The following is a 13,255-nucleotide window of genomic DNA, read 5'->3' as shown; positions in this document are numbered from 1 at the left end:
GACAGGTGTCTGGAAGTGAGATGGGGTTTTCAAGTTCTTTTAGAATTTTGAATAATTCTTTAGTGGAGGACCCTGCCTGAACAATCCTGGTGTTGTATATATCTTTTTTGGTGCAAATTATCTCACTTTTGTATAGAGAGGATACGTTCGTGAGGGTAGATTTGTTTTCCACAGAGGGGTTAGTCTTCCATTTGAGATGTGCCTTAGCTTTCTCTTTCCTGAGTAATTTAAGTCTGGGGGAGCTCGAGTTAAGATGAGCTTTTGGTTTATCTTTACGTAGTTTCAAAGGGGCAATGGTGTCCATCGCCTTGGCCATGGACTCATTGGAGGTGTCAATCAATAGGTTTAAGTCAGCGTTGGCTGGGAGAGAGTCGAGGGTGGGTAGGACCAGAGGTAGTAGGGCTTTGGCCGTAATGTTACGTTTGTTTCTGGTGGGGAAAGCAGGTGCCAGGGGGTGTTTATTGGGTGGTGCGTGGTTGATGTCGACCTCAAAAGGGATCAGGTGGTGATCTGTCCATGCCAGAGGTTGGGGGTCCTTACACATTGTATTGCAGTTATAAGTTGCTACCCAGTCAAGGATTCTGCCCTTTTGATGAGTGGGGAGTACATTGAGTTCTGTGAGATCATGTTCTGTTAGGACGTTGGCTAGGGATGCCGCATGTGTATCGTTCGGGTCCTGGTATCCGAGGTTGAAGTCCCCCAGGATCACGATTTGTGCTGATGGTTTGGAATTTTCAGCAATGAGGGATGTGATGTCTTCTTCAAAGACCCCTGGAGGACCTGGGGGTCTGTATATGAGGTGGAAGGTGATTGTGCTTGTGTGGGAGGTTTGCAATTTAGCAGTGAGTATCTTGCACGAAGTAAGTGATACTGATGGGGCTGATCTGAAGTCTAAGGAGGATTTGAAGATGATCGCTATGCCACCTCCTCTAGCATTAGGTCTGTCGGCTCTGAGGATGGAGTGATTGCCTGGGATGGCTAGTGATAAGTGTGGTCCGGACGCTTCGTGAAGCCAGGTTTCTGTTAGGGCTAGGAAGTCAAGGTTGTTGGTAAGAATGATGTCTGCTATTTCTGTGGGGTGGGCAGCCAAGGATCTAACGTTGAGTAGGGCTCCCTTTAGTGGGGGTGGTTTAGGCTTATTGAGCGTATTGTTTTTTATGTTGGTTTTGGTGTTGGGTTTGGCATTGGGTCCAGTAACTGTAGTGGGGAGCCTGGTGCCTAGTCTGTCATTGCGGGCTGTGAGGTTAGGCGTGAAGGTGGAGGGGGTCGGGCCAGGAGGCTTGGATAGGGCAGGGTGTTTGATGTTGAGTCTTGTGTGGTGGGGTTTGGTGTTTGGTCTAGGGTGGCTGTGTATTATGTTGGCTGAGAGGCCCAGGTTGATGGGGGAAGTATGAGGGTGTTGGTGAGTGGTTGGGAAGGGGGACGCGGAGGGCAGGTAGGGGGTGGGGCAGGGGATGGGGTGATGTCTTGGGCATCCAAGTTTGGCCAGACCGTCCTGGTGGGAGATGTAGCTGTTCCCGGTGCAGGGTACGTTGCCCATCGTGATGCAGAAAGGGAACATAATAAGGGTGAGCCAGGGGATCATGGTCTGGCAACAAAGGTGCGTGGTGGTGGAGGCTGAAATGGTATCGCTGGTTGGAGGATGAGCCCAAGCTGTGACTAAGGGTAGCTGGGTTCAAGTGCACAGTGATGTTAGTGTGCGAGGTGCAGGTAGGTAGGTGTCAAATGCAGGAGTAGAGTTCATCTAGATTCAAAATACATGGTGGTGTAGGCAGATGCAGTGCAAAGTGACAAAGTACAGCAGAGGTGGGTTCACCTAGATCCGAGTTTCCCAGACTGAGCAAAGTGACGCGTGCAGGCAGATGCAGTGCATAGTTACGAGATGCAGCAGATGGTGAATAAGTAGTCAGCATACACCCCCACTCTCTAGTCTCTACGGCAGTCAGTGGTCACTTTCAGTCTCTGAGGTAGTCAGTTGTCAACCACAGCACAGTGTTTAGTCTCTATGGTGTCCAGCAGTCTCTCTCTCTCTGTTCTCTATAGTATTCAGCTATCCCCAGCCTCCCCGCGCCTCCGCTGGTCTCTGGTCTGAATGGTAGTGAGTGGTCACCCTCTGTGTCTGGTCTCTATGGTATTCAGCTATGCCCTCCACACTCCCCTGCTGGTAGTGAGAGGTCACTTTCAGTCTCTTGGGTAGTCAGTTGTCACCCACAGCACAGTGTTTAGTCTCTATGGTGTCCAGCAGTCTCTCACTCTGTTCTCTATAGTATTCAGCTACCCCCCCCACCGCCGGTCTCTGGTCTGAATGGTAGTGAGTGGTAACCCTCTGTCTCTGGTCTCTATGGAATTCAGCTATCCCCCCCACCCTCCCCTTCTGGTACTGACCCGTCAATTTCAGTCTCTTGGGTAGTCAGTTGTCACCCACAGCACAGTGTTTAGTCTCTATGGTGTCCAGCAGTCTCTCTCTGTTCTCTATGGTATTCAGCTACCCACCCCGTCCCCCACAGGTTTCTGATCTGAATGGTAGTGAGCAGTCACTTTCAGTCTCTGGCGTAGTCCGCTGCCAGCCACAGTGTTTAGTCTATATGGTGTCCAGCAGTCTCTCTCTGTTCTCTATGGAAGTCAGCAATCACCCTCAGTCTCTAGGCTTTATGGTAATCAGCGATCACTTCCTGTCTCTGGTCTTCATGGTAGTAAACAGCCACTGGTCTCTGTTACATGCGGCGGTCACCCTGCATCTCTGGACTCTATGGTATTCAGCTATGCCCCCCACTCCGTCCCCCCGCCCCTGCTGGTAGTGAGCGGTCACTTTCAGTCTCTGGGGTAGTCAGTTGTCACCCACAGCACAGTGTTTAGTCTCTATGGTGTCCAGCAGTCTCTCTCTGTTCTCTATGGTATTCAGCTACCCACCCCGTCCCCCACAGGTTTCTGATCTGAATGGTAGTGAGCAGTCACTTTCAGTCTCTGGCGTAGTCCGCTGCCAGCCACAGTGTTTAGTCTCTATGGTGTCCAGCAGTCTCTCTCTGTTCTCTATGGAAGTCAGCTGTCCCCCTCCCTCCCCTGCTGCTAGTGAGCGGTCACTTTCAGTCTCTGGGGTAGACTGCTGCCAGCCACAGGGTCTGCTGACTTCTATAAGGAGCAGGGACTGGGATTGACTGCTGGCTGCCAAAGGGAGCAGTCATCCTCAGCCTCTATGGTAGTAGGTGGCCTCCCAGAGACTCTTGCAAAACACAGCTTACCTCCATGGGGTAAATGATGGTTTGTGCTGTGGCCCCTGCCAGGGATCCAGCCACAAATCGCTCTTGCACTCGCAGGGTCTCTTGCTGTCCCAGGATCAGCTTTTTAATCTGAAAGGAGGAAAAGAAGAATGTGAAGAAGTAGCTGCACGGATATTCAGCATCTAATAACCAGAGTCCTGATGTTACCGTTCTCTCATTTCTGTAATGTAAACTGAATTGTTCATAGATAATTGTAGGAATGATGCACTGGGTGTTGCCAGTTCAGTGTGTGTGGCACACAGCAAGTTCATATAAAGTCTAACGCATAATGGGATCAGGGCTGAGCACATAGACAAAGCTCATACAATGCATAATTAGTCAAACTACACATTGTCAGATCAGTCTCGACAGCGCAGGTCAAGCTCATACACAGCCTATCACAAGAGGCTACATACACAGCCAGGGCAATGCCACAACATGGACCAAGTTCCTGCACAGCCTTATACAAGGGACCACAAACACAGCCAGTTCTGTGCCGCGACATGGACAAAGTTCATGCACAGGGACCACATAAACAGCTAGTTCTGTGCCGCAACATGGACCAATCTCCTGCACAGCTTATTACAAGTGACCACATACACAGGCAGTTCTGTGCCGCAACATGGACCAAGCTCATGCACAGTCTAATACAAGGGACCACATACACAGCACGTTCTGTGCCACAAAATGCCAAGTTCAAGGATAGCTTAATACAAGGGATCACATACACAGCCAGTTCTGTGCTGCAGCATGGACCAAGTTCATTCACAGCCTAATACAAGGGATCACATACACATCCAGTTCTGTGCCGCAAAATGACCCAAGCTCAAGGACAGCCTATTACAAGGGACCACATACACAGCCAGTTCTGTGCTGCAGCATGGACAAGGTCATGCACAGTCTAACACATAGGACCACATACACAGCCAGTGCTGTGCCAGATAATGGACCACTCTCACACTCTCCTTCTCCGCCCACATTGCTGATGTATCAAAAAAGTCAAACTTCCTACTGCAACTCCTCAGAGGTACTCTTCCTTTCCTCTCCTTCCCCCAGAAGCTCATGGTATCCCAAGCTCTGGTTCTCTCTAAGTTGGACTATTGCAACAGCCTCTTTCTTAATCTACCTGCCTATACTCTCTGCCCTTTTCAACTAATCCAGAACAGGACTGCAAGACTTGCCCTTGGCCTCAAGCCCTGGGATCGTATCTCTCCAGCTCTGAAATCTCTCCATTGGCTCCCAGTGGTTGCAAGGATTAAATTTAAAACCCTCTGCATTGTCCAAAAGGCTTTCTGGGGCCTGGGTCCCACATACTTTTAGCTATCCCTCTGCAAATACCTCCCATCTCGAGCACTCCACTCCTCTACCTCTAACTCCCTCAGGGTCAGTTGTTTCTCAAAGAAACGAGCTGGGGGTAGATCTCTGTCTTCGGCTGGGGCCTCCCTCCGGAACAGCCTCCCTGCCACTCTAAAACTTGAGGAGAAGCATCTCCGGTTCCCGGAAGCACCTCAAGACCTTCCTCTTTGCTTCTGCCTTTGCCACCCCTCCCCCCTGCTGATTCTACTCTCCCCCGGCACCATGCACCTGGCCACCCTCTTTCCTCCTGGCCCAGGTATCTGCTCCTCTTGCCACCCGCATGCATTGCCTCCGGGCCACCCATTGTACTGGAGTCTGTATCTGTACCCATACAGCCCCCACCCCTTTGTTTTGTTCTTCCTGCACTTATCAGATCTACCCAGCCTGCTGCCTTAAACCCAGCACTGCCACTTGCTGGCTGCACTCCCTCTGTTTGCTGCCTTTTTATTTATTAATTTATTTATTATTATTTATGGTTTTTTTTCATCCTTGCTCCGCACTCTCCTTTTGTTCCCCCTTCCATGCACCTCTCCCATGCACTTGCACATTCTCAATGTCACTGGGTCTAGTAAAATTGGTTTTTGTTTCTCCTCTGTTCCCCTTCCCTTGCCTTGTCGCGCTCTGAAACACTTGTGTATGAGCACGATAGAAATAAAATATCAATATCAAGCTTGTGCACAGGGATCACATACACAGCCAGTGCTGTGCCAGATAATGGACCAAGCTCATGCACAGCCTATTACAAGGGACCACATACACAGGCTATTGAAAGTGACATCAATGGTAAAGTCCACTTCTGGTTGGACTGCCAAGGGATCATGGGAAATCCCAACCCTAGTGAATGATGGCCCTGGGGGTGGTATGTGCAGGATTTCCAGGATCCCCTGGCTGCCCTCACATAGTCCCTGCCATGTGGCAGGGATCAGCTACATATCTGGAAAAAGTGTTGCTGACCCTTTAAGTGTTTGCTCAAGAGATATGTGGCTCCACGCAAGGCAGACCACATGCTGTGATGAAACAGGAATGAGACGCGGACACAAAGGACTCATGTTTTTGGTTATAAACGTTTATGTAAATAATAAGAGGTTGATAAATGCCGGCCTATACCTGAACTAAGAGGTATTTCCCTACCTCAACCAAAAACGAAAGGCCTGTCCTTTTGTCAAGATGCCCAAAGTAAAAAGGTCATGTGTCCATAGTCGTATCCCAGCCCTCACACTCTAAAATGAACTCCAAGGTGCTAAGGGTAATGTCTTTGGCCTTGAAAGTGCACAAATGTTCAAGTTCAAAAGAAAGGTGGCAGTCAAACACAAAGGTTCTCATTGGATAGTAGTCACAATTCCAGGGAATGGCTCTTTTCCCCAGGTTACTTCTTCAGCAATACAACAGGTCAATAAAAACAGTCAAAGTCATCAATAGCTTAAGAGGATCACTTTCTCATGGCATTGCACTCCACTTCTAGCGAAATGTTTCCCTACCCCAGGTCTATTCAACCAATTCAAAATCCTATGGGCATGGGTCTTCCTTGGGCTTCTTTGTTCAACAAAACCACTTAGGTCCAAAACAGCGTGGATACCTGGTATATTCCCCTGCAAGGTTCTTCTCCATTTCCAATGCAATTTGTGTCACAAGCTTGTCTTTGCCTGGTGTACTTTCTTGACAGGCCTTTCATGTGGTTACTTTACACACTTACAAACTTGACTTTGCCTGGTATACTCTACTGCCAGGACTTTCTTGTACAGTTCCCTTTACACACATTGCAAACTCTCCTGCCAGGACTTTCTCACACAGTTCACTTTATAAGCTTGCAAACTTGGCTTCTCTTATCATTCCTTTTGACATTCACTTCACTGGCTCTTATCTGCCCTTGATGGCGCTGCCGAAGCGCTCCAGTGTCCCAACTTCCCTTCTCAGGACTCACCGGCTTTTTATGGCACTCTCCGGTCCTCTCGTGGTAAACGTGAAGCAGCGCTCTGGTGTTCCATCTCCAATTCACGGGTTCACTGGTTTCGCTTAGCGGCTTCCACGTCCTTCGCGGCTCGCACTATGCTGCTAAGCACTTCTCCGTGCTTGGGCGGCACTGGTACTGCCTCTTGGTTCATGCGGCTGACAGGCATTTTTCTCCTCTCTTCCTGTTAGGGGCCCAGCACGATGAACCCACTCCAGAAGTCCTTCTCCTTCCACCCTCTCCCTGTGCCTCCAGGCTCCACAGTCTTCTCTGCGGGTCGGCAGTCCCTCGGTCAGCACCAACAGGATGAAGCTTCTCCAGAGGGCATCTATCTCCTCCATCCTGGTTGGGGTTTTTAAATGTCCCGGCACCTATCAAACACTCGCACCCAATAGAGCGCGCGCTGTGCTTCTTGGCTTCACCGATCCTCATTGCTCCCTTCAACGTCCTCGTCCCAGTGTTTCCTTTACTTGTCTGACATTGAGGCGTATTGTCAGTAGGGTTATCAAGATGTCGAGGGGAATAATGCCAGTATGCCATTAGGGCATGGGGAGTGGAAGGATCCTCTGTAAAGGAAAAGGGGAGTACTATGTCTCACCTGATGATGTCATGCCATCTCCCAAGGGTCACCTCCCCCCATGTTGTCCTCACTCACATAGTCACATTCCAGGGTCAGGATCAGGTAGCAGCTGCCGCCCCCTGGCCACATGAGGAAAGGCTATCTCTGGGAAAGGAGTGATGACATCATCAGATTCATCACAATGATCACAGCCCATGTCCCACCAAACACAAGCCCCAATATCACCCGAAGTTTTCCCAACAATGTGGAGGCTCTGACAGTACTCACCACAAGTCCGATTAACGATGCAGCTCCTCAATGCTGAATGAACTGCCAAATACATGCACTGAGGTATTCAGACAGGAAATCTAAGATGGCGGCCAGTCATCCCAAAGCTACGAACCTGCCATTGATTGACTTGCACATAGAAATAACGATAATCAATCATGTGACTATACATAGGGCCAGCACAAGCACATATGCTGACCCTAAACCTAAGACTAGCCCCAGTGGAAGCCCCACTATCATATAAAAGGAATGTCCCTTGAGAGTAGGCATGGGGGTTCAGAGGAAGAGATGCTGGCAAGAGTTCTGAGCGAGTCAGTGACGCAGGAAGCAGACAGAAGAAAGTGTGAGAGAGGGAAGAGAAAGGTGGAGACTGGAGACAAGAGGGGAGAAAAAACATCATTAAGTGGTTGGAACAAGATATTAGGAAGTGGTTGGAGAAAGACAACAAGATGGAGTAAGAAATACATTTCAGGAGGTGCTCAGAGAAAAACACCAGGAGGTGGATGGGACAGGAAAGCAAGAACCAATTAGAGAAGAATGACAGGAGGTGGTAGAAAAGAGATACCAGGAGGTGTTGAGGAAGGACATCAGAATGGGGTGGAGAACTAGGTCAGATGATGCTACGAGGTGGGCAACACAATGATAAGGTGTTCCTGTTTTCAAGTTTTTCCAATTCCACCAGTGTTTTTCCAGGGTTTTAATTTGTTTTCACAATCTGTGTTTATCAGTGCTTACCCATTGTTTCCCTCAAAAAGAATCACAGACAAATGTGTTTTTCCTATGTTAACAAAGACACACCTTGTATTGCTACATGCATATTGTGCATTGTTGTTTTGAAACAAAGAAAAACACAAATCCTTGCGGCTGCATCCCTGGTGACCTCATTGTGTTCTTGGACCTGTAGTTCTGAATTTATGATCTAAACGGAAATCTACAGCTCACAAAATTACAAAGAATCAGTTGCCTGATCGGGGGTAAAAGAAGAGCTCAAAGTAATTTTGCAGTACCTAAGACAAGTACAACTAAAAGTACTGAAATCCAAAAAGCCTAACAATGACAGACCCGGGTCGCAAAGTCTTAGCTAGCTAGAGCAGGAAGAAATGTTATGCCTAAGCAGTGAGAATGATGGGGTGATACCCTGACCTGAAGGGCCCCAATCCAGGGCAGATGGCGGAATGAGCATTCAGCATGGCATTGAAGAGGGCCAGGACCATAACATGAGTGGATAGGGGCTACAGAGAGTAGAAGTGAAGTCCCATGGGAAGAGAGGGAGTGGGACTCTTCCAAATCACAGATTGCGATATGATAAAGTCAACAAGGAATTCCTCCTGTTTATGCAAATGGTGAGAAAGGTACAGGTATGTCTACAAGAACTGTCACCAGAGCGGGGTTGTTGTATTTCACAAGCAATCTGAGCTAAGACAGAAGACATTTTGAAAGAAGAGACTTCATAAAGGGAGATACCCTGACATCCTTGACTCTTTTCTTTTAGAATCAGAACTTTGATGAGAAAACATGATTCTGGAGCAAGAGAGAGAGAGAGATAGAGAGGCATCCCATCTTAGAATAGTTGTTTATTTTTGAATGATCTTTTTTGAAAGAAGGTAGAGGAATTTGCCTAAGAAGTCTGCAAGGGGTGGGGCGGTTAGGTTGGAGTTCTGCCTGAGACACTGAGTTGTTTGCCTTCAACAGATATCATGCTTGGTCTGGTGTGCTGATCCATTTCCGCAGTATGACTCCTCATACTAAGCCAGGTCAGCGCTAGTGGTTCACGCCAAGCTCATTCATTGCCTAAGGAGTGATTTCATAGCAAGCCTGATCAGCGCTAGTGGCTCACACCAAGCTCATTCATTGCCTAAGAAGTGATTTCATAGCAAACTCGATCAGTGCTAGTGGCTCACACCAAGCTCATTCATTGTCTAAGGAGTGATTTCATAGCATGCCTGATCAGCGCTAGTGGTTCACACCGAGCTCATGCATTGTGTAAGGAGTGATTTCATAGCAAGCCTGATCAGCGCTAGTGGTTCATGCCAAGCTCATTCATTGCCTAAGGAGTGATTTCATAACAAGCCTGATCAGCGCTAGTGGCTCACACCAAGCTCATTCATTGCCTAAGAAGTGATTTCATAGCAAACTCGATCAGTGCTAGTGGCTCACACCAAGCTCATTCATTGTCTAAGGAGTGATTTCATAGCAAGCCTGATCAGCGCTAGTGGTTCATGCCAAGCTCATTCATTGCCTAAGGAGTGATTTCATAGCAAGCCTGATCAGCGCTAGTGGCTCACATCAAGCTCATTCATTGCATAAGGAGTGATTTCATAGCAAACTCGATCAGTGCTAGTGGCTCACACCAAGCTCATTCATTGTCTAAGGAGTGATTTCATAGCATGCCTGATCAGCGCTAGTGGTTCACACCAAGCTCATGCATTGTGTAAGGAGTGATTTCATAGCAAGCCTTATCAGCGCTAGTGGTTCACGCCAAGCTCATTCATTGCCTAAGGATTGATTTCATAGCAAGCCTTATCAGCGCTAGTGGCTCACATCAAGCTCATTCATTGCCTAAGGAGTGATTTCATAGCAAGCCTGATCAGCGCTAGTGGTTCACACCAAGCTCATGCATTGCCTAAGGAGTGATTTCATAGCAAGCTGCCTGATCAGCGCTAGTGGTTCACGCCAAGCTCATTCATTGCCTAAGTAGTGATTTCATAGCAAGCCTGATCAGCGCTAGTGGTTCACGCCAAGCTCATTCATTGCCTAAGGAGTGATTTCATAGCAAGCCTGATCAGCGCTAGTGGCTCACATCAAGCTCATTCATTGCATAAGGAGTGATTTCATAGCAGGCTTGATCAGCGCTAGTGGCTCACATCAAGCTCATTCATTGCATAAGGAGTGATTTCATAGCAGGACTGATCAGCGCTAGTGGTTCACGCCAAGCTCATGCATTGCCTAAGGAGTGATTTCATAGCAAGCCTGATCAGCGCTAGTGGTTCACGCCAAGCTCATTCATTGCCTAAGGTGTGATTTCATAGCAAGCCTGATCAGCGCTAGTGGTTCACGCCAAGCTCATTCATTGCCTAAGGTGTGATTTCATAGCAAGCCTGATCAGCGCTAGTGGTTCACGCCAAGCTCATTCATTGCCCAAGGAGTGATTTCATAGCAGGCCTGATCAGCGCTAGTGGTTCACATCAAGCTCATGCATTGCATAAGGAGTGATTTCATAGCAAGCCTGATCAGCGCTAGTGGTTCACGCCAAGCTCATTCATTGCCTAAGGTGTGATTTCATAGCAAGCCTGATCAGCGCTAGTGGTTCACGCCAAGCTCATTCATTGCCCAAGGAGTGATTTCATAGCAAGCCTGATCAGCGCTAGTGGTTCACGCCAAGCTCATTCATTGCCTAAGGAGTGATTTCATAGCAAGCCTGATCAGCGCTAGTGGTTCACGCCAAGCTCATTCATTGCCCAAGGAGTGATTTCATAGCAAGCCTGATCAGCGCTAGTGGCTCACATCAAGCTCATTCATTGCCTAAGGAGTGATTTCATATCAGGCCTGATCAGCGCTAGTGGCTCACATCAAGCTCATTCATTGCATAAGGAGTGATTTCATAGCATGCCTGATCAGCGCTAGTGGTTCACGCCAAGCTCATGCATTGCCTAAGGTGTGATTTCATAGCAAGCCTGATCAGCGCTAGTGGCTCACTCCAAGCTCATGCATTGCCTAAGGTGTGATTTCATAGCAAGCCTGATCAGCGCTAGTGGTTCACGCCAAGCTCATTCATTGCCCAAAGAGTGATTTCATAGCAAGCCTGATCAGAGCTAGTGGTTCACATCAAGCTCATTCATTGCCTAAGGAGTGATTTCATAGCAAGCCTGATCAGCGCTAGTGGCTCACATCAAGCTCATTCATTGCATAAGGAGTGATTTCATAGCAGGCCTGATCAGCGCTAGTGGCTCACGTCAAGCTCATTCATCGCATAAGGAGTGATTTCATAGCAAGCCTGATCAGCGCTAGTGGCTTACATCAAGCTCATTCATTGCCTAAGGAGTGATTTCATAGCAGGCCTGATCAGCGCTAGTGGCTCACATCAAGCTCATTCATTGCATAAGGAGTGATTTCATAGCATGCCTGATCAGCGCTAGTGGTTCACACCAAGCTCATGCATTGCCTAAGGTGTGATTTCATAGCAAGCCTGATCAGCGCTAGTGGTTCACGCCAAGCTCATTCATTGCCTAAGGAGTGATTTCATAGCAAGCCTGATCAGCGCTAGTGGCTCACTCCAAGCTCATGCATTGCCTAAGGTGTGATTTCATAGCAAGCCTGATCAGCGCTAGTGGTTCACGCCAAGCTCATTCATTGCCTAAGGAGTGATTTCATAGCAAGCCTGATCAGAGCTAGTGGCTCACATCAAGCTCACTGAAATCATTAGGAACGTGGCCACATGTACAGATGTATGCCACATCTGTTAAAGTCAATTCACACTAAGAATCTTCCAAACAAAAGAGAGGTCCTCAGGGAAGCCTTCCCCGGCAGATGGCAAACAGCTAAAGAAGGCACCTATTTTGCAGCTTGCAGTGACAGCCACAACCTACCTGCCCTGCCACACCCATCTAGGCCTGACATCAGACTGCTCATCGATAAGGTAAGATACATCTCCCCACAGGTTTTGGCCCTAGGTATTCCCCACTTTTACCACTAGGTGTTTCGACTACAAATTAATTTCTAGATGTCAACCACTGCAGTTGTCCTCCTAGTCGTTCACCACTGCGACTTTGCATCTTACTGTGATTTTGCTACATGGTGCCTGTCATTTCGATCTAACTGCAAACTGTGATTTTGCCCATATGCGTCTCTAACCATGATTTTACTCCCCACTGTGATTTTGCTCCCAGGTGTTCCACACTATTATTGTCTCCTTACTGTGATTATTCTCCTATGTAGTGGTCTCTTAGATGTTTTCTCTGGTTTAACTAGCATGTTCCCTCTTAAATTCTTACAGCCCAGATAAATCAACTTTGCAGTTTGGATTTCAATAATTCCACTGGGATGGGTTCCTTCACTCATGGAACGATTCCCTTTTGGTCTTCCGGTCTGCCCGTTCTCCCCGTTACCTCTCTTCTCATAGGGGAACATCTCCAGGGCTTGCGGTCGCTCAGTGCCTTCCTTCTCGCTTAGTTTCTCTTTCTCGCTTGGTATCTCTGTTGGTGTCTGCTCACTGTCTTCTCACTTTCCCCTTGTGAGACGATCTGGTGTTCCTCCTGGCAACCAGTGTCGCTGCAGATGCCTCGGCAGGTTGGTGTTGGCATAGTTGTTTGGGCCGCTTGCCCATTACAACCTATTTGTGGTCACGCCACCAATGGTTCTCGGTTTCTCACACTCTTGGTTTCTCACCGATTTGATACGCTGTCTCCCCAGCATCTGGTACTCTAGTTCAGATCAGTTCTGAACATTGCAGGCTGCGCGGCACCCCGAGAGACTCCCCTGCTGCCATGATTCTCTCTCTCTGATATCAGCGTGTCCTCTTCTTTTAACATCCTCATCCCAGTGAAGTTGAGGCTTGTCCTTAAAGAGACAGCTTCTCTTCTCTAATACTCACGGCAAGGTTGTTTTGGCCCAGTCTTGGTGTTTATTGCTGTAAGGCATCTCAGACAATCCCATGTATTCCGTCATGGGGAAAGGGTCAGGGAGTTTCTTAGAGAAACAGGAGTCCTTGCCCCCTAAGGTGGAGTCTCTCCCAGTGAGGTCCCACTTGGCCTGACCCCAATGGAGGGTCTTGCAGAGCGGGCTCACCTTCCTAGCCTCAAAGGGGAAGGCTCTCCCACTTGGAGAGAAGGGATAAATTCCATCCATTTT

At 48.3% G+C, this 13,255-nt stretch overlaps 1 protein-coding gene across 1 annotated transcript in view; it reads right to left on the bottom strand.

The window, feature by feature from the left end:
- The window catches only part of LOC138447881 (mitochondrial adenyl nucleotide antiporter SLC25A23-like), a 538,577-nt gene that overhangs the window by 66,293 nt on the left and 459,029 nt on the right, over nucleotides 1–13,255 (bottom strand). Inside the window, exon 7 of the mRNA XM_069604353.1 lies at nucleotides 3,240–3,347. Coding sequence (XP_069460454.1) covers nucleotides 3,240–3,347 — 108 coding nt within the window. The remainder of the gene's footprint in view (nucleotides 1–3,239; nucleotides 3,348–13,255) is intronic.

Source organism: Ambystoma mexicanum, chromosome 3q (genome assembly GCF_040938575.1).
Source record: "Ambystoma mexicanum isolate Mex_15411 chromosome 3q, UKY_AmexF1_1, whole genome shotgun sequence".
Lineage (NCBI taxonomy): Eukaryota > Metazoa > Chordata > Amphibia > Caudata > Ambystomatidae > Ambystoma > Ambystoma mexicanum.
The sequence above is the reverse complement of the archived record's forward strand: the minus strand, read 5'-3'. Positions and strand labels throughout refer to the sequence as shown.